Source organism: Protopterus annectens, chromosome 6.part0, assembly GCF_019279795.1.
Source record: "Protopterus annectens isolate FY-2018-M chromosome 6.part0, PAN1.0, whole genome shotgun sequence".
In the NCBI taxonomy this organism is placed as follows: Eukaryota; Metazoa; Chordata; order Ceratodontiformes; family Protopteridae; genus Protopterus; species Protopterus annectens.
This window is the reverse complement of record NC_056737.1, coordinates 241,921,688-241,943,665: the sequence shown is the minus strand read 5'-3', so window position 1 is coordinate 241,943,665 and position 21,978 is coordinate 241,921,688. Positions and strand designations below refer to the sequence as shown.

The following is a 21,978-nucleotide window of genomic DNA, read 5'->3' as shown; positions in this document are numbered from 1 at the left end:
AAGTGTTAAAAAAGATGGAAGATCAAGCTAAATCTATGCAAACTGTGAAATATTTCTTACAAGTGCAACCTCCAAGATATAGTAGGCACTGGCCTACTATGAACTGGTCCTTTCCAATCCCCTCGAGAGCCATTCAAGTCAAATCAAGACATTTCAAAGGCTCCAGGCTTCGGTCACAAGGAACTTTTAGAACAAAACGATGGGGTACCTCCACCTCCAAATCTGGAAGCATCAAGGCACCTCCCTATGGTAAACAGTCTCAATGACTTCCCTCTACAGTCACCAAGCACTTACCCCTTAGTCTCTTGGGGGGAAAACTAGCACTTCATGCACGAAGCTGGCAACTTATTACCCAGGACAAATGGGTTTTAAATATAGTACAGATTCACTTCCACACATTGCCAATCCCAAACGGATGGCCAGATCTGCACCCAAATCAGTGGGCAGAGACCCAGAAACAAGTTCTGTCCCTCGTGAACATGGGGGCTATTCAACCAGTACCAGAAGAGGAAAAGGGATAAGGTTTCTATTCCAGACTTTTCCTTGTACCCAGAAAAGACAAATCATGGCGTCCAATTCTGGACTTATCCACTGTAAACACATTTCTGGACATTCCAAAATTCAAGATGCTGACTCTTCAACAGTTACTACCTATGCTAGGCAAAGATGCCTGGTTGGTAACTCTAGACTTAAAAGTGGCTTACCTGCATATCCCAATCAGGGAGTCTTGCAGAAGATACCTCCGCTTCAAAGCAGGCTACTTGCATTACCAGTTCTCTGTACTGCCCTTTGGCTTATATACTGCGCCCAGGGTCTTCACAAAGTGCCTGGCACCAATAATTGCATTTTGCAGGCAAAGAAATATTCAAATATAGCCATACCTGGATGATTGTCTAATTCAGGCAGAAAACAAGGACATTCTTCTTAAGCATCTGGCGGTTGTAAAAAGGGTTCTGACGTGTCTAGGGTACACCATAAACGAAAAGAAATCACAGCTGGTAGCATCTCAAAAAATTACATTCCTGGGTGCAAGCTTGAATACAACTGCCTAGATGACTTACCTTACGCCAGAAAAGCAAATTCAATTGATGACTTACTTCAAACCCAGCTATCTGCAAGACAAATTCTGCGAGCCTTGGGGTTCATGGCCTCCTGCATTCTTCTAATTCCATATGCAAGACTGCATATGAGGAAACTTCAGTGGTACTTAAAAAGATTATGGAGTTAACATTATCACAGCATGGAAACACCGATTCCTATTATACCTTGCCTGCAACTAGAGTTCCTGTGATGGGCAGAGGCCTGCCACCAAAACTAGGGACTGCCATTCATTTCACCCCTGCTGCCTAAACCCCAACAACAGACGCATCAGGCTGTGCTTGGGGGGGGGGGGGGGGCTCATCTGGCAGGGAAGTGCATTCAGGGCAAATGGAGCCAAAAACAAGTGCATCTACATATCAGTCAGAAAGAGATGTTAGCTGTACAGAATGCTCTGACAGCCTTCAAGGGCTGCCTTCATCTGATAGACAGACAACACCACAGTTATGTGGTACATAAGCAAGCAGGGAGGTACACATTCCTACCCCCTTTGCAGACTAGCCATGGCATTGTGGAATACGGCCTTGACCTCTCAGATACAACTACAAGCTCAATTCCTGCCAGGAAAGCTAAATACTCTGGCAGACGAACTAAGCAGAAACCTTATGGACCCACACGAATGGAAATTGGAATCTCAAGTTTTCAACATGTTGACATGCAAATGGGGGAACCCAGACATAGATCTTTTTGCCTTACCCCAGAACTATCAGTTGGACAAATTCTGCACAAGAATTCATCACAAAAAAGCTTGGAAAGTGGATGCTCTATCATTCAGCTGGAAAAAACTATCAGTCTTTGCTTTTCCCCCTCTGCCTCTGCTCTCCAAAGTTCTACTAAAAGTCAAACAGGACAAACCAAAAATGATTGTGATTGCTCCAGACTGGCCTCGCCAACACTGGAACCCACTCCTGCGCAATGTGTCACACCTTCCTCTGTGGCACCTGCCTCAGACACCTTACCTACGGTCTCAGCAGAACTATCAAATTATGCACACTCGGCTCCAAACTTTGAATCTTGCAGCGTGGCTAATCAACTAATTTCACCCTTGGCATCCCTCAGCAAACCAGTGATGGATGTCATTTTGGAGGCTAGAAGGCCTAGTACTAGAAAGTCTTATGCTGACAAATGAAAAAAATTATGTGCCTGGAACCAATCACAAGGAATAAGCACAGCAATGCCCAATATTTCCCAGATTCTGCAATACTTAACTGAGATGCTTCACAAGGGCCTATCTTTTTCTTCTATAAAAATCCATGCCTCTGCCATTTCAGCTCATTACAACACAGAACCTCCCCTCTTCTCTCATCCTCTGCTAAAGCAGTATCTCAGAGGGGCCAAGAATTTAAGACCTCCCAGGAGAGCACCACCTCCTGCATGGGACTTCAATTTTGTTTTTGAAAAACTCACTCTCCCTCCTTTTGAGCCAGCTGCTACTGCAGACCTAAAATTTCTCTCCTGGAAAACAGCTTTCTTTTTAGCAGTCACTTCAGCTAGAAGGATTTCAGAATTACAGGCTCTTATGACAGTGGAGCCTTTCATTATTTTTCAACTGGACAGGGTGGCTCTCCGGACCAATCAAGGAGGTATCCAGTGTGGCTCTTAATCGGACCATTCATCTGCCAACTTTCTTCCACAATCCACAGAACAAGGGTGAGCAGATTCTGCATTCATTGGATGCACACAGACAACTTAGATTCTGCTTAAACAGGATGAAATCTCCAAGAAAATCTGAACAACTATTGGTGGCATTTGCTGCAGGGGCAGAAGGAAAAGCTATTTCAAAGCAGACTATTTCAAAATGGATAAGCCATTGCATCCGTTTCTGCTATATGCACCATGGTAAACCTATCCCTAAGGGGATCAGGTCTCATTCCACCAGGGCTGCATCTATTTCTGCAGCCTTTATCAGAGGGATTCCTACCAGAGACATTCTAAAAGCTGCTACCTGGAGCTCAGTTTATACGTTCACCAAACATTACCATTTACCTCTCTTCTCTAAATCCAGAGCTGGCTTTGCCACTGCTGTCCTGCAGGACCTTATAGCTGCTCCTAATGCTGTAGAAATCCATCCTCCCAACCATAGCTTTGGGATTCTACCCAAATGTAATGACTGCAACAGTGAAACATGAAGAACATAGTACAGTTGTGTACACTTACATAAATGTAGATGTTAGAGTGTATTCACTGTTGCAGTCCTGGTTACCCACCCTCCAGCCCCCTGTTTTTCTCTTACTATACCTTTCCTTTCTTTTACTATGTTTAAAAGTCTTTTTGGATGTATTTGCTTTTGTTTGGTGGTATATTTCTTGTGTTTTAAATTATATACTTATATACACACACATATATATTTTGCTCCCCATTAGGGGGGGCACCTGACATCTGGGGCAAGAAAAACTGATTTAATGGCATCGGCTGCATGTTTTATACCCCTGATGACCTGACGTGACGGAAGAAGGGACAGCAACCAACGCAGGACCCAAGACTTTGTTAATCAGGCCGACTGAGGGCAGCCTGCCAGCAGATTACCCAAATGTAATGACTGCAACAGTGAATACACTCGAACATTTACATTTATGGTAAGTGTACACAGCTGTACTTTATTGCTATTATACAATGACATTATTTAAGAAAAAAAATACTTACTTTTCTTAAATAATGGCATTGTATAATGCCTCCGTGCTATCCTTCCGCAGCTGTCTGGTATTCTGCGGCAGTTCTGATGTACTGCGCATGCGTCTGCTCATGCAGTACATCAGAGCTGTGGGTGGAAACAACAGAGAAAGCAAGATCTCCGTTGCTTTTTACAAAGTCTCTCGCTATGTTAAAAGAGTTAAACATAGCGAGACAGCTTTAAAAAAAGCAACGGAGAATCTCTGTTGCTTTTTTTAAAGCTTTCTTGCTAGTTAAACCCATTTAACATAGCTTTAAAAAAAATCAACAGAGAAAGGAAGATCTCAGTTACTTTTTTTAAAGCTGTCTCGCTATGTTAAACTCCTTTAACATAGCGAGCCAGTTTCTAAAAAGCAACTGAGATCTTGCATTCTCCGTTGCTGTAAAAAACAAAAAAAAAAAAAGGCAAAAAAACTTATACTAATGGAAAAAGTCTGGGCGACCGGACCTTCTTCCATTAGTATAAGTCTTTGATTTACAACGACCACGCTGGCCAATCAGCGTGCACGTTTTGAAAAACTAATGGAAGGGGGGGTCGTTGTATAATTACGTTTATATTGTAAGCTTAACCAAGTTACAAGCACTGAAGGCTGTGGAACCCTTCATTATTTTCCATGCTGACAGAGTTTCCCTCAGGACCAACCCTTCCTTTATGCCCAAAGTGGTGTCCAGTGTGGCTCTCAACCAATCCATCCATTTGCCAACCTTCTTCCCTAATCCGCAAAATAAAGGGGAAAAGATCCTGCACTCTTTGGCCATGCACAGACAGCTCAAGTTCTACCTTAATAGGACTAAGCATTTCAGAGAATCTGACCAGCTGCTAGTCAGCTTTGCAACAGGGGCAGAGGGCAAGGCCATTTCAAAACAAACCATTTCCAAATGGATAGCACACTGCATCCATTTTTGCTACAAGCACCATGGAAAACCAACCCCTCAGGGGGTGAGAACACATTCCACTAGGGCTACATCTACCTCTACAGCATTTCTCAGGGAAGTCCCTACCAGGGACATCCTGTAAGCAGCTACCTGGAGTAGCTACCTGGAGTTCTGTACACACATTCACCAAGCATTACCACCTGCCTATCTTTTCCAAATCCAGGGCAGGATTTGCTACAGCAGTCTTGCAAGGTGTTTGAGTGTATTCACTGTTGCAGTTCTAGTTTTCCTCCCTCCAGCCCCCTGGTTTTCTCTATATCTTTATCTCTCTTCTCTATGGCTATTCCTACTGGTATTGGTATTTACTTTTTTACTGGTGGTGTTTTCCCCACCATATACTAGCTCCCTATTTGGAGGTTCCTGACATTTGGGCCAAGAAAAACTGATGTAATGGCGTTGGTTGCCTGTTTTTATACCCCTGACGACCTGATGTCAGTCCAGGAATGACAGCATCCGACTCAGAAATACTACGTCTCTGGTATTCGGGCCGACTGAGGGCTACCTGCAGGCAGATAACCCAAGTGTGATGACTGCAACAGTGAATACATTTGAACATCTACGTTTATGGTAAGTGTACACAACTGTACTTTTTTTATCAAGAGTGTGAGTTAACGGACCGGAGTTCCGCTGCGGCGACCCCATACCGGGAAAAGCCGAAAGACAAACAACAACAATAACATGGTGACTAGCATGTTACAGGCGCACCCATGTACAAAGTACATGTGTAAGCACCTTTCCAAGCCATTTATTCCTAATTTTCTCATGGTCTTTGTGAGCAGAATGTTTTTTTTTTTTTTTTTTTTTTTTTACATATATTTAAATCTGAAGTACGAATTTCCTTGTGGGAAATAACATAACGTTTTAGACATGCTTAAGATAGCCCCAAATGTTATGCTGATGTTCTTCGTGTTTCACTGTTGCAGTCATTACATTTGGGTTATCTGCTTGCAGGTAGCCCTCAGTCAGCCTGATTAACAAAGTCTTGGGACCTGCATCAGTTGTTGTCCCTTCTTCCATGATGTCAGGTCGTCAGGGTTATACAACATGCAGCCGACGCCATTACATCAGTCTTTCTTGCCGTTCGGTGCCCAAAGCAGAAGCAGTTCGCAAGTGCCGGTCGGCTGACTCCTGAAATTTTCGTTTTTGAGTTTCAGAACCGAAGTCTTCAACTAAAGCTAAGTACCCCATTGGGGAAACTTTTTCTTGCTCCTTACCGATGTCAGTAAAAGTGAATAATTGCATTACTTGTGGAAAGCAAATACCTCATAAAGATTTTCATTCATACTGTATTCCTTGCCTAGGCCCTGACCTCGAAGTACCTTGCTGTCGGTTTTGTGCTTTATTTAATCAGCGCACTATCCGTCGTCGGTATATTTTCGCCTCTAAATATTTCGGTTTTTGGTTTAATTATCAAGAAATGTCGTTGGTTAGCCATCCGACTACCGGGATTCCGAAAAAACGCAAAGATAAAGACAGAGACAGGTTGCCGAGGTCCAAATCTGCCGACGACGCTTCTCCTAAGCCAGTCGCCAGTTCGCCGGTACTCAGTGAGGTGCTTTCGCAGCCCCTGATACCCACTACTTCTGATGTGCAGGCGTCTACGGGGACCCATTTGGAGTCCGGTATGCCGCGAGATGCTTAAACTATGGAACCCGCAGATGTCTGTACCTTGGCTGAGTCCAGAGGTGCTGTGCAAGCACCGGCTTCTGAGGGTGTATTCAGGCCTACGGACTTGCATATTAAGCCGACGCCTCCTTCTTTACTTTAGCCTAAATCTCGATCCATGCCTAAAAAAAACAATGCCCAGGCCACATGCTCAGGCCTCCATGCCTAAAATACAAATGATAAGAATGTCTGAAGATCTAATACCTCTAATCAGTGGTAGCCAACCCCCCTCCCCCCTTCTAAGAGGCCTAGGACTGAAGTTGATTATGAATCTTCAGATCATGATTCTGTTTTTTCTGATTTTTCTGATGATCTGGATTTTCCCTTATCTACTTATGAAGATTCTGATGCAGAGGACTCCATTCCCTCTGCTTCCCCTCCTAAGGATTTTTCTTTTGGGGAAACCATACATACTCTAAGGGAGCATTTCCACTGAGAAAGCCAGGATTTTTCTGATTCAAAAAAGAGGCTTAGGGATTTTCTTCTCCTACCTCAGCATAGGCCTTTAACTATTCCTCCTGTACTAGACATCGTTGATGATGCTTTTTCGGAATCTAGTTTGGCCCCTGATTCCCTGCCTCTTGCTCCCAGAAAACCTGACAGATACTACAGGGTCCCTGAGTCCCACAAGTTCCTTTTTAAAAATCCTGTTGCAGATCCAGAGACCATTTCACAGGGGCCCAAGGGCATTAAGGCTTCTACTGCTAAAAATTCTACCCCTTTTGATAGAGATTCCAGGGCGCTGGATAGATGGGGTAAGAAGGTTTACACTTCTGCAACCTTTGCCATTAGGGCTTTAAACTGCCAGTTTCATATGTTAAAGTATCAGCAACATGTTATTAGACTGTTTAAACAGAAAATGATGTTGATTCCTGACTGTTTGGAAAATAAAGAATTACAGGATTTAATGCAGTCTGCTGAACAAGTTGGAAAACATACTTTGCAATGTGGTTTTGATTCATTATAGGCCTCTTGCAGGGCTGCTGTTACTGGGTCTGTGCTCAGAAGGCATGCTTGAGTTAAGGAGTAATCTTTGCCTAATCATGTTAAAGCTAAATTGTTGGATGCTCCTTTAAATCAGGACCACCTGTTTGACAACAAGGCTGAGGAAGTTCTTAAAAAGATGGAAGATAAAGCTAAATCTATGCAAACTGTTAGATTTTTTTACAAGTTCAGCCTCCCAGATTTAGTAGGTACTGGCCCTCTAAGAATTAGTCCTTTCCAGCCCCTTCCAGGTCTTCTCAATCCAAACCCAGACACAGCAAAACCCCCAGGTTTCAGTCCTATGGGGACACACAGAACTAAGCAGTGGGGGGCCTCCACTTCCAAATTTGGGAATAATAAGACTCCCCCCTATGGTAAACTGTCTCAATGACTTCCTTTTAAAATTTCCAAGCACTTATCAACTGACTGCCCCTTTGGGGGGGGGAAGGATTGCTCTTCATGCAAAGAATTGGGAATTCATTACCCAGGACAAATGGGTTTTAAATATAGTGTCCCAGGGATACAGATTTCACTTCCACACATTGCCAACACCAAGCGGGTGGACAGACCTACCCCCAAATCAGTGGGCAGAGGCCCAAAAACAAGTACTTTTTCTCTTAAGCATGGGGGCCATTCAACTGGTACCAGAAGAGGAAAAGGGACAAGGTTTCTACTCTAGACTTTTCCTGGTATTCAGAAAAGACAATTCATGGCGTCCTGTCCTGGGCCTGTCTACTCTAAACACCTTTTTGGAGATTCCAAAATTCAAGATGCTGACTCTTCACCAATTACTTCCTATGCTAGGCAAAGATGCCTGGTTGGCAACACTAGATTTAAAAGAAGCATACCTGCACATCCCAATCAGGGAATCTTGCAGAAGATACCTACGCTTCAAAGCAGGCTACACGCACTGTCAGTTCTCTGCACTGCCCTTTGGCTTATCTACTACGCCCAGGGTATTCACAAAGTGCCTAGCTCCAGTTATTGCATTTTGCAGGCAAAGAAATATTCAAATATACCCATACCTGGACGATTGTCTAATTAAGGCAGAAAGCCATGACATACATTTGAATCATCTGGCATTTGTACAAAGGGTTCTAACTTGTCTGGGGTACACCATAAACAAAAAGAAATCACACCTGGTACCCTGTCAACAAATTATATTCCTGGGAGCAAGCTTGACTACAACTTCCCAGATGGCTTACCTCACACCAGAGAAACAAATTCATTTGACAACCTACTTCAAACAAGTGGCCACAAAAATCCTATCTGCAAGACATACTGCAAACCTTGGGGTTCATGGCCTCCTGCATTCTTCTAATTCCAAATGCAAGACTGCATATGAGGAGACTACAGTGGTATCTTAAAAGCCTATGGTGTCAACATTCTCAAGACCTAGAAACAATGATTCCTGTCATACTTTGCCTACGCCTAGAGTTCCTTTGGTGGGCAGAGGCCTGCCACCAAAACAAGGGACTACCTTTCACACCACCCCCTGCCGCCCAAAACCTAACAGACGCATCAGACTATGCATGGGGGACTCGCCTGGCAGGGAAGTGCATTCAGGGCAAATGGAACCCAAGTCAAATGCACCTGCATATCAATCAAGAAGAAATGTTAGCTGTACAGAATGCTCTGACAGCCTTCAAGGACCACATTCTTCCAAGACAACTAATGTTAAAGACGGACAACACCACTGTTATGTGGTACATAAACAAGCAGGGGGCACACATTCTTACCCCCTCTGCAGACTAGCCATGGCATTGTGGAATACAACCTTGAGCTACCAAGTGCACCTACAAGCTCAATTCTTGCCAGGAAAATTAAATACACTGGCAGACGGACTAAGCAGAAACCTCATGGACCCACACAAGTGGAAACTGGAGCCAAGGATTTTCAACATGTTGACAGGCAAATGGGGGGAGCCCAGATATAGACCTGTTTGTCTCTCCCCAGAACTACTAATTGGACAAATTTTGCACAAGGACTCCCCACAAACAAGCCTAGAAAGTGGATGCTCTGTCCTTCAGCTGGAAAAACCTATCAGTCTGTGCCTTCCCCCCTCTGCCTCTGCTCTCCAAAGTAATACTAAAAATCAAACAGGACAAACCAAGGATGATTTTGATTGCTCCAGACTGGCTGTGCCAACACTGTACCTGCTCCTGCGCAATGTGTCATGGTTATCTCCATGGCACCTGCCTCAGACTCCTTCCCTGCTGCCTCAGCAGGAGAACCAAATTCTGCACCCTCAGCTTCTAACACTGAACCTTGCAGCCAGGTTAATTACTTAATCTCTCCTTTGTCATCCCTCAGCAAACCTGTGATGGATATCATTTTAGAGGCAAGGAGGCCTAGTACTAGAAAATCTTAAAATGGAAAAGATTCTGTGCCAGGAACCAATCTGAAGGGATGAGCACAGCAGTGCCCAATTTACTTCAGATTTTACAATACTTAACTGAGATGCTTCACAAGGGCCTGTCTTTTTCCTCCCTTAATATCCACGCCTCAGCCCTTTCAGCCCATTATAACACAGAACCTCCCCTCTTCTCTCATCCACTGCTCAAGCAGTTCCTCAGAGGGGGCAAAAAATTGAGACCACCCAGGAGAGCTCCAACCCCAACCTGTGAACTTAACTTTGTCTTGGAGAAACTCACTGTACCTCCTTTCAAGCCAGCTGCTACTGCAGACTTAAAATTTCTTTCTTGGAAAACAGCTTTCCTTTTAGCAATCATTTCAGCTAGAAGGGTATCTGAATTACAGGCTCTTATGGCAATGGAGCCTTTCATCATTTTTCATGTGGACAGGGTGTCCCTCAGAACCAATCCATCCTTCATGCCCAAGGTGGTATCCAGTGTGGTTCTTAATCAGTCCATTCATTTGCCAACCTTCTTTCTCAGTCCACAGAATAAAGGGGAACGGATACTGCATTCCTTAGATGTGCACAGACAACTTAAATTCTACTTGGACAGGACTAAACCTCAAAGGAAATCTGAACAACTGCTGGTGGTATTTGCTGCAGGGGCAGAGGGGAAGACTATTTCAAAGTAAACCATTTCTAAATGGAATAGCCATTGCATTCATTTCTGCTATAAGCACCATGGAAAACCTATTCCCCAGGGGATCAGACCTCACTCCACCAGGGCTGCATCTACCTCTACAGCCTTTCTCAGAGGCGCCCCTACCAGGGACATCCTAGAAGCTGCTACCTGGAGTTCTGTACATACTTTCACCAGGCATTATCATTTGCCAATTTTCTCTAAATCCAGAGCTGGCTTTGCCACTGCAGTCTTGCAGGGCCTTATAGCTGGCCCTAATGCTATCTAAATTCCTCCTCCCAACCATAGCTTTGGGAATCTACCCAAATGTAATGACTGCAACAGTGAAACATGAAGAACATAGTATAGTTGTGTACACTTACCATAAATGTAGATGTTCGAGTGTATTCACTGTTGCAGTCCTAGTTACCCTCCCTCCAGCCCCCTAACTTCTTTTGGCTGTACCTCTGCTTTCCTTTACTATGTTTAAAAGCCTTTTGGTGTATTTGCTTTTTTGTTGGAGGTATATCTTGGCACTTTTATATTTAATTGCATCCCATTAGGGGCACCTGACATCTGGGGCAAGAAAAAGTGATGTAATGGCATCGGCTGCATGTTTTATACCCCCTGACGACCTGACATCATGGAAGAAGGGACAGCAACTGACGTAGGACCCAAGACTTTGTTAATCAGGCTGACTGAGGGCTACCTGCAAGCAGATAACCCAAATGTAATGACTGCAACAGTGAATACACTTGAACATCTACATTTATGGTAAGTGTACACAACTGTACTTTTCGAGCACATTTTTTCTTCTGTAGTCATATCTCTCAACTTATTAGAGCAAGAAATCTGGACAAAACCATAAGTAATTATAACCGTAAATAAATTTGTACGAGATAACTGTAACCTTACCCCACGATACCTAAATACTGTCCTAAGCCACTGCAACTGGGAACCACTACAGACACTTGGGTTAGACCAGGCAGTAACGTACTTCAATACTACCTTCTCTAACATCCTTAACAGTCTAGCTCCCAGCAGGAAGATCAGAGTTAAATCCAACTACGCACCCTGGCTAAATAGGGACACCAGAGCCTTTCTAAAAGCTAGAGATAAAGCCTGAAAAATCTGGAAAACTGACAAAACCCCTAGCTCCAGGCAATACTATTAACAACTTAGAAACAAGGCCAAGGCTGAATCCAAAATAAAAGAAACAAAACTATTTTCTCAGCGCCCAAAGGAAATATTCAAATAATCCACAAAAATTCTGGCATGCCATTAACTCCCTACTAAAGCCAGGCAAAACCACAACTCCAGCACCCAGCTCTACTAACAATATCCTAGACATAGCTTCTCAATTTAATAACCATTTTACTAAATCCATCTTAGCCATGTCCAGTCAAATAACCAAAAATAGTCTACCTCAGTCACAACTTAACCTATCCCACACCACCCCCTCTTTCAGCCTGTCACCAGTGCTCACTTCAACTGTCAAAAAACTCTTCCTAAAACTAAAGCCAACCACACTGGCAGCTGATAACATACCTGTTGCATACCTAAAAATGGCTAGTGACTCCGTATCATATCCTGTCTCCATCCTTATCAACCGCTCCATACTAGAATCCTATATACCCAAACTCTGGAAAGTATCTCAAATCATTCCTCTCCATAAAGGAGGTAATTCTCCAACTATCAACCTATTGCCATCCTTTTCCCCTTATCCAAAATTGTTGAGAAATGCATCCACTTGAAAGTGATGACATTTCTTAACACACACAATCTGCTATCTACCACACAACATGGTTTCCGTCCACATCACAGACCTTCTGTCCTTCACTAATTATATAAGCCTTCACAGGAATGATAACAAATATGTATTAGCCATTTTCCTAGACCTCTCAAAAGCATTTGATTTGGTCTCCCACTCCATTCTACTAGACTCACTAACATCATTATCCTTCACCTCCTCTACTATAGCCTAGTTCAGAAGCTACATATCTGACAGGCAACAATCAGTCCAGTGGAAAGGAACTTTGTCTACATAACTTCCAACCACCATAGGAGTCCAACAGGGCTCTATACTGGGCCCAATGTTGTTCTCTATTTTTACAAATAACCTCAATAGCGCTACACAACATTCCACACTCGTACAATATGTGGATGATTCAACCCTGATCTGCTCCACCTCATCTCCCACCACCCTACATACACTCACTCAAGATACCTTTAACTCAGTAGAAAAATGGATATCAGGTGTCCAACTAATTCTAAATCCCAAAAAGACAAAACTGCTACTATTTACCCCTAATAGATAAAAAAAATAAATAAAAAAAAAAAAAAAAACCCTCTCCTTTACCATAACATCTAAGGACGGCACCACCATCTCCCCTTCTAACCACACCAAACTTCTGGGCATTGAAATAGACAATAATCTCTACTTTGATGTTCACATCTCACATACCATAAAACTAGTACGCAAAAATCTAGGCTCCCTATACAGGCATAAGTCCTTTCTCTCACAAAAAGCAAGAGTCACTTCTGCACAAAGCCACCTCCTCCCAACTCTATTATATGCAGCACCAATCTTTACCCAAATCAGACAATGTGACCTAGGCAAACTAAAATCATGCTACAATAAAACAGCCAAGTTTGCTACAAACTAAACCTATAGAACCCATCACTGTGCTGCACTGAAAGAACTAAAATGGCTTGAGCTACCACAGCTACTTAACTATCACCAGCTGGGCACAGCCTACAATATTCTCAAATATCCTGAAAAAACCCCTCATTATCCAACCTACTTTACTGTCTATACTGCAAACCGGTACCTCTCCATCACCAAGACTAACAATAATGCAGGGAAAGAGCTCTACTCCCACACCGTTGCCAGAAATTGGAACGGTCTTCTATCCGTGTCCACTGCCCCCTCCACATCCATATTCAAAAACTCCCTCAAATCGCTCCTTCTTAATGCCTGGTTATGCTCTTGCATCACATAACCCTACCCATACTACTATTAACTCCCCAAACTCCTCTCTGAGGATATCTGATCCCCTGTAGGCTTGGTCATCTGAAAGGGTACTTTTAACTATAGAATCTTATTTTATATATTTTCTTCTCTTACCAATGTATAACAGACATTGTCTTTTTACCCATGATGTTCATCGTGTTTCACTGTTGCAGTCATGACTGTAGGGTTCTCCCCTGCCGGCAGGCAGTCCTCGGTTGGCCAGAATCCCAAAGTCTGGGTCTGGCGTCGGCTGCTCAGCCATGCTCCCTGACGTCAGAGCGCCAGGACTATAAAGCTGACAGCCGACGCCATGTTCTCCAGTCTTTCTTGCCGTGAGGTGATAGCAGTTCGCAAGTGCCGGTCGGCTGACTCCTGACAATTTTTTCTAAACGTACTTCAGTCCGAAGACTTTCTTCTCCTACTCAAAGCTAAGTACCCCATTGGGGAAACTTTTTTCTTGCTCCAGTCCGATAACAGAAAAAGTTAATAATTGTATTTCATGTGGGAAGCAAATACCTCATAAGGATTTTCATTCTTACTGCATTCCTTGCTTAGGCCCTGACCACGACGTAGCTAGTTGTCGGTTTTGTGCCAGATTTAATCAAAGTACGATTAAACGAAGGTACGATTTTGCATTTCATTACTTCGGTAGGCGTTTCAATTACAAAATGTCAACGGACTCTGTTCCGGCTACCGGAGTTCACAAACGACGCAAGGATAAAGACAGACCTCCGAGGTCCAAATCAGACGATATTGTACAAGCAGAGCCAGCTTCAGGTTCGGCCGTCGTCAGTGAGGCGCTTTTGCAGCCCCTGTCATCTGCCATTTCGGAACCGATGGCCGAAACGGACTCCCAGGAGGAGCCAACTAGGCCTTTGAATATTTCTGTTGCAGGACCTTCGGACAATGCTCCTTCGGATGGGTCCGGAGCCGCTGTGCAGGTACCGGCTTCCGAAGGGGTTTTCAGGCCTACTCAGCTTCTAATAAAGGCAAAGCCAAAGGCAAAGACTCCTTCAAAATCAAAGACTACAGCCCAGGCCTCTTCTGATCTGGGACCCAAGTCTCAGAAACAGTTACTTAAGATGGCGGAGGACTTATTTACTATGATTAGGGGTTCACATCCCCCTCCAGATAAAAGGCCAAGGCAGGAAGTGTATTATGACTCCTCTGATCAGGCTTCTGTTTCTTCAGTTTCTTCTTCTGACCAGGAATATTCTTTCCCTTCTTATGAGGATTCTGATGCTGAGGAATCCATTCCTTCAGCTTCTCCCCCTGAGGATTTCTCTTTTGGGGAAACTTTACATGAAATGAGAGAACATTTTCACTGGGAAGGACAGGAGTACTCGGAATCTAAGAAAAGACTTGGGGATTTTCTTCTTCTTCCCCAACATAGACCCCTGGCTTTCCCTCCTATTTTGGATATTGTGGATGATGCTTTTTCGGAGGCTAACTTAACTCCTGACTCTTTTCCTCCAGCTCCTGTTAAGCCAGACAGATATTATAGGGTTCCTGATTCCCACCAGTTTTTATAAAAGAATCCTTCTGCTGATCCTGAAACCATTTCTCAGGGCCCTAAAGGGGTTAAGGCCGCTACTGCTAAAAACCCCATTCCCACTGAGAAGGATTCCAGATCTTTAGAAAGATGGGGCAAAAAAGTGTACACTTCAGCTACTTTATCTATTAGGGCTTTAAACTGTCAATTTCATATGCTGAAATACCAGCAATTCCTTCTGTCTGTTTTGAAACAAAAGCTAACTTCCATTTCCGCCTGTGCAGATAAGGAATTACATGACTTAATGCATGCCACTGAACAAGTTGGGAAGCATGGTTTACACTGTGGATTTGATGCCTTGGAGGCTTCTTGTAGGGCTGCTGCCTCTGGTACAGTCATTAGAAGGCATGCTTGGTTAAAGGAACAAAACTTGCCAGATCAAGTCAAAGCTAAGTTATTGGATGCTCCTGTTCAGCATAATGTTTTGTTTGGATCTAAGGCTGAAGAGGTGATAAAGAAGATGGAGGACAAGGCAAAATCCATGCAAACGGTTAAAGATTTCTTACGAGTACAGCCACCCAGATTTAGTAGGAATTGGCCTACAAAAAATTGGTCCTTTCCCAATTCAGACAGGCCTCAGAGGGGTAGATACAGACGCTCCCGAGGAAGGCCTCAAACGCAAGCCTCTTATAGACCAAGACAGTGGCCTGCTTCCACTCCTAGGGGAGGAAGAGGACAGGTCGCAAGCTCATAGAAAACAGGCTCAATGACTCCCTCTGTTGGGCTGCAGGAACTTCTTGCCTAGAAGCCCCTCTCGGAGGAAAACTTTCTCTTTTTCACCTAAACTGGACTCATATAACCCAAGACAAGTGGGTTCTGGATGTGGTTTCAAAAGGTTACAAATTCCATTTTCATACCCTACCAAGACCAAGTGGATGGCCAGATCTTTCAAAACATCAATGGTTAGAGGCCTTAAACCAGGTGGAAGCTCTCTTGGCTATGAAAGCCATAGAACTGGTTCCACTTTCAGAAATGGGACAAGGTTTTTACTCAAGGCTCTTTCTAGTCCCCAGAAAGCAAAATTCATGGAGACCCATTCTGGATCTGTCCGTCTTGAACACTTTTCTCGAGATACCAAAATTCAAGATGCTTACTCTACAGCAGCTACTTCCAATGCTGACCAAAAATGCATGGATGGTAACTTTGGATTTAAAGGAGGCATATTTACACATTCCCATCAGGCAGGAATGCAGAAAATACCTCAGGTTCAAGGCCGGATCGAGGCAGTATCAATTCTCTGCGCTGCCCTTTGGATTGTCTACTGCGCCCAGGGTCTTCACCAAATGCCTGGCTCCAGTAGTAGCTTATTGCAGACTCAAGGGAATTCAAATTTACCCTTATCTGGACGACTGTCTTATTCAGGCAGACAGCAAGGATGTCTTACTCCAGCATCTAGAATTTGTTCAGAATCTTCTCAAGTTCCTGGGATTCACTGTAAACATAAAAAAGTCAAATTTGACACCCTCACAACAGATAACTTTTCTGGGTGCTCTTCTAAACACAACAACCCAGATGGCATTTCTGACATACGAAAAACAATTACAGCTGGCTTCAACTTTCAAAACTTTGGCAACATTAACTCAGCTATCTGCAAGGGAATTCCTGCAGGCTTTGTGTTACATGGCCTCCTGCATCCTTCTCGTACCATATGCAAGACTACATATGAGGAAAATACAGTGGTACCTAAAAAGTGTATGGTCTCAGCATTGCCACAGTTTAGGCATGCAGATCACCGTCCTGCCTTGTCTTCAAAAGGAATTCCTTTGGTGGTCCAAGGCATGTACTCTACCAAAGGAAAACCCTTCAGTCTGCCTCCAGCCAGTCAGATACTAACCACGGACGCCTCAGATTATGCATGGGGAGCCTATTTGCAGGGCAGCTGTCTGCAGGGCCTTTGGACAAAGGATCAGAAGCACCTGCATATCAATTTAAAAGAAATGTTAGCCATTCAGAATGCTCTGTTGGCCTTCAGGAATCTTCTACAACCAGGACAACTACTGATACGGACAGACAACACCACAGTTATGTGGTACATAAACAAGCAAGGGGGATCACATTCCTATCCCCTTTGCAGACTAGCCATGAATCTATGGAACACAGCTCTAGCTTGCAATCTGGACCTTCAAGCTAAGTTCCTACCAGGGAAGCAAAATTTCCTGGCAGACGGTCTGAGCAGAAACCTGTTGGACCCACACGAATGGATGCTGGACACCGAAATATTCATGATGATTACAGCAGTCTGGGGATGTCCTCACATAGACCTCTTTGCATCCCACCTCAATCATCAACTACAGATTTTTTGCACCAGGACATTCCACAAACTAGCTTGGAAAGTGGATGCACTATCATTCAGTTGGAGAAACCTCTCGGGGTATGCCTTCCCACCTTTACCTCTTCTTCCACAGGTGTTATTAAAGATCAAACAGGACAAGCCCAAGATGATAATTTTGCTGGCCCCAAATTGGCCTTGACAGTTCTGGTACCCAACACTGAAAAACCTTTCTCGGGAGCCCCCTTGGATTTTACCGCAGACTCCGAACCTTCTGTCCCAATTTCAAAACTTTCAGCCTGGCGGCCAGGTTAATCCAGGGTCTATGATTCATTCTCTCCTACCCAAGCAGGTTATGGATGTCATTTTAGAAGCCAGACGTCCTAGCACTAGAAAATCTTATGCAGGAAAATGGAAAAGATTTTGCTCCTGGATGCAGGCTCAGGATTCGGATCCTCTTATTCCTAACATTCCTCTGATTTTACTTTACCTGTCAGACCTCTTACATAAGGGTCTCTCTTTTTTTTCCATAAAGATGCATACCTCTGCTATTTCTGCTCATTATAATACAGACCCTCCAATCTTTTCCAACCAGCTCATGAGACAGTTTCTCAGAGGAGCTAAGAACTTAAGGCCCCCTAGAGCTCCACCCATTCCTGCTTGGGATCTCAACTATGTTTTGGAAAAACTCACCTTACCTCCTTTTGAGCTTGCTGCCACATCTGACATCAAGTTTTTATCTTGGAAGACAGCCATCCTGTTAGCTCTGACCTCTGTCAGGAGAGTTACGGAGTTGCAAGCTCTCATGGCTGTGGAACCTTATATTATTTTTCATCAAGACAGGGTGTCTTTAAGGACTAATCCTACTTTCATGCCTAAGGTGGTTTCCAAAGTGGCTTTAAATCAAACTATTCACTTGCCAACTTTTTTCCCTAGTCCTCAAAATAAGGGGGAAAGGATCTTGCATTCCTTGGATGTACACAGACCACTACGTTTTTACCTGGACAGAACCAAGGACATCAGGAAGTCAGAGCAATTGTTTGTTTCTTATGCTTCAAGTTCCCAAGGTAAAGCCATTTCAAAACAGACCATTTCTAAATGGATTGCTCATGGAATTAGATTTTGTTATTCACACCATGGAAAGCAAATCCCAGGGAGTATAAGGACTCACTCTACCAGAGCTGCTGCCACTTCAGCTGCCTTCCTCAGGGGAGTTCCTACCAAAGACATTTTGGAAGCTGCAACTTGGAGTTCAGTGCATACTTTTTCTAAGCACTACAATCTACCTCTCTACTCTAAGTCTAGGGCAGGCTCTGCTTCTGCAGTTTTGCAGGGTCTTTTAGCCGCCCCCTCTACTTTATGACCACCTCCCTTTTATTCTGCTTTGGGATTCAACCCTACAGTCATGACTGCAACAGTGAAACACGATGAACATAGTACAGTTGTGTACACTTACCATAAATGTAGATGTTCGAGTGTCTTCACTGTTGCAGTCTGGGTTACCCTCCCTCCTGTCCCCTCTTATTTTGTCTTTTGTGTGGTTCCCTTCTTCACCCTTCTTCTGAGGTGTATTTGCAAAGGGTATGGGATCTTACTCATTTTGGAACACCTGACATCTGGGGCAAGAAAAACTGGAGAACATGGCGTCGGCTGTCAGCTTTATACTCCTGGCGCTCTGACGTCAGGGGAAAATGGCTGAGCAGCCGACGGCGGACCCAGACTTTGGGATTCTGGCCGACCGAGGACTGCCTGCCAGCAGGGGAGAACCCTACAGTCATGACTGCAACAGTGAAGACACTCGAACATAAGTGTACACAACTGTACTTTTCTATATCTTCTGTTACCTGGAGTGTTTTATTAATTTCTTGTTATATTACTATGCTCAGCATATATGATAAAACCTGTTTTGTGTATTATGCTGGATGTACTGTATTTGTATAACTTGATGCTGGAACTTTTCTCCCCAGGCCTCCGCTGAAAATGGACCTGGTCCAGTCAGAATTTCCCGGTTAACAAATGTAAAATAAATAAGTAATGGGGGACAAAGGCCCAAAAATAGGGACACTTTTTAAATATTGTGTTTACAAACTTAGAAAGTTGATAGAATAACAGGTTTTGCATTAGTGTGAATTTTCTGAAGGTTATCAAATCTGCAACTCAAATGTCTGTCATTATTTTCTGACTTCAAACCTCAAAGATTTACCAATGATTTGCCAGAAAACCGCAATTTTATGAGAAGCGGACCAAAAATATGACACACACATCTGGACATTCTACAAAAATCTGTACATTTGAGAGGTATGTGTCACAAGTCTGTCATACTAGATGCAGCTGAACTGGTGAGGAAAGGGTTGCAATTTTTCAGCCTAGCATTGTAACTCTAACAGGTAATGTGATTTAAAGGCTATTAAGACTGCCTGTCCTATTGCATGGAGACATTTTGATGAGTCTAAATCATTTGTTAATCCCAGGCTAATATACATTTAACCTTTGTCTTTCTCACTTAGAGCATATCTCAGTTTGGCTCTTTTAAAATGGAGTATTTTGAGCAGCAAGGGCTGATTTGAGATTTTAGTAACTCCTTATTTCAACAGTGTCTGCTTTGGATTAAATGTGCTGATTCACCAAATTTGTTCACATAATAAATGTGTTCTGCAGATGGTAAAATAACTTGTCAGGGTAAATGCGGACATGTGTGGCAGGAGGAATGCATTTATGTGCATTACACTAATGTGCCTTATGTATTGTTCATTGGATGTATTTGAAACACTTGAACAATGGTACAACATTTAAAACAAGTTTATTTATATCTCTTTTATATTGTTAATGTAGACAAGTTTTACGTGTAACTGGAATTTATGCTCTTTTAGTGGTCATACTGTAGATGTTTTTCCACATGAGGAAGCAGTATATGGGCTGTCTGTGAATCCCGTCAACGACAATGTTTTTGCCAGCTCTGCAGATGATGGTAGAGTCCTTATTTGGGATATTCGGGAGTCTGTCAGTGGAGGTAAGCTCCTTACAGTGAAGAGTACAAGTATGTTTCTTTGATGTTATGTATGTAACTGCTGAAACTTCAGTCAGTTTCAAAGTCTGGTTTTTGTAGTGACTACATTGTGGTACACCTGTTTTTAAGAAGGCATGTTACCTTGAGTGCCATTTTCATTTTTGCAGAGTGTTAGTTATTTCAGAGTTTCTTCATAGGTTCATAGGTAGGTACTAGGCTATTGGCCCTAGGGCCCATACAAGCCTAGCCAAAAACTGTACCCTGGCTTTCGCCACCCAAGAAAATTATTTTCCTATGCCTCTGTCGAGCAGAGCCACAGAAGTGATCCCCGGGGTGAATTTCCCATTTCCCATCCAATCATCAAGATTTTTCTTGGAGAGTGCTAATGAGGAGCTCTGTTTGACATAGATAGGTAGTCTGTTCCAGAGTATGGGAAGTCTCTGGGACAGGAATATATCCCTCCAGCATGTTCTGTTCATTTAGACTTTGTGACACTGGAGCCGATATTTTTACATTTTTTTTTTTGAAGTAGTAATATAGTAATTAATTTGCATTTTCTTTAAATTCTAGTCATAATTTTTGGCCTTTAAGAGTATTACTTGATAGCATTTAATGTTCTTCAGATAATTGATCTTGCAGCTGACATTACTTGTGGGACTTCTGTGGAAAGCCAGCCATTCATCTGTCCCAGCTTCCTAGAGCTCAGCACCCTCTCTCTCTCCAGGCCAGGTGGATGCCCGTCCCTTTAGGGATGTGTATTGTCTGGATGTTCGCTGTATCAAGCTGACCTTTGCCCTTGCCATTTTGTATCTTTTTTGCTACAGTTTGCAGTGTATGCATTGCCCTTTTTTATGTGTGTATCCTGCCATGGTTCAGCCTGCACTGAAGTTTAATCAATTAAGTCCCCATTGGAAAAAAATAGACCGCTGCTTTTTTTCTTAGTTAACAGGACTGTGTACTTGATTGCATAGATTAGGGCAGTTGCTCTTGTAAACAGATCCCATACAGACTTCAGTAGTTGTATGCCTTGTTTAGGACCAAACCATGATACATAGAGCTGTAGGGGCTGTCTAAGGTTTATGCCAAAAACGTTAAAGGAGAAGAGAGAGTTTTCACTTAAAAAATGTTTAGATCATTAGGTACTTAAGGCCTTGATTCATACCGCTTTCGCACCTTTCACTTCATCTCTGACCTTGGACATCCCTCCAAGAAGCAATTCGATAAAAGGTGTAATGTGCTGGTAGTGCAATAAAGATTTCTGTCATTACTGCTTGACTTGATGATGCAGGTGCTATACAGACATTTTCATTGCACCCAGTCCTGATGCCTGGGGGAGTCTGAGGTCTCTGGTGAGGCCCTTTTCGTACCATGACCCATTCACATGGAATTCAGACCAGTTGACCATTCTCAGGTTCCTGTGAGACTAGTACATTTTGCTTTCACAGAGGAGGCAGACAGTGTACCCACTGTCCTATTAGTAAGTGTGTTAAGGGTCGAAGTATTGAAGTCTGGAAATCGTGTCCTTATTTCTTAGTCTCCAGGACAGCAGCAGCAACAGCCCCACTAAAGAGTACTCAGGTCAGAAGGTTAAACATAGCTCACCCTCAGCTCCCTGCAGTTTTCTGGATCCCATGCAGCAAGTGGGTCCATGACCACTCTCCAAGCGGTTTTCCAGAAGTAGCGCTCCTTGTCAGAAGTGTTCCTTCATGTTATTCAAGGACTGAAGGCAAATTCAGATAATTTTTGTGT

At 43.3% G+C, this 21,978-nt stretch overlaps 1 protein-coding gene across 1 annotated transcript in view; it reads left to right on the top strand.

Annotated features, from left to right (window-relative positions):
* Window positions 1–21,978, top strand: part of DCAF5 (DDB1 and CUL4 associated factor 5) — a 686,846-nt gene that overhangs the window by 249,598 nt on the left and 415,270 nt on the right. The window contains exon 4 of the mRNA XM_044073987.1: window positions 20,093–20,232. Coding sequence (XP_043929922.1) covers window positions 20,093–20,232 — 140 coding nt within the window. The remainder of the gene's footprint in view (window positions 1–20,092; window positions 20,233–21,978) is intronic.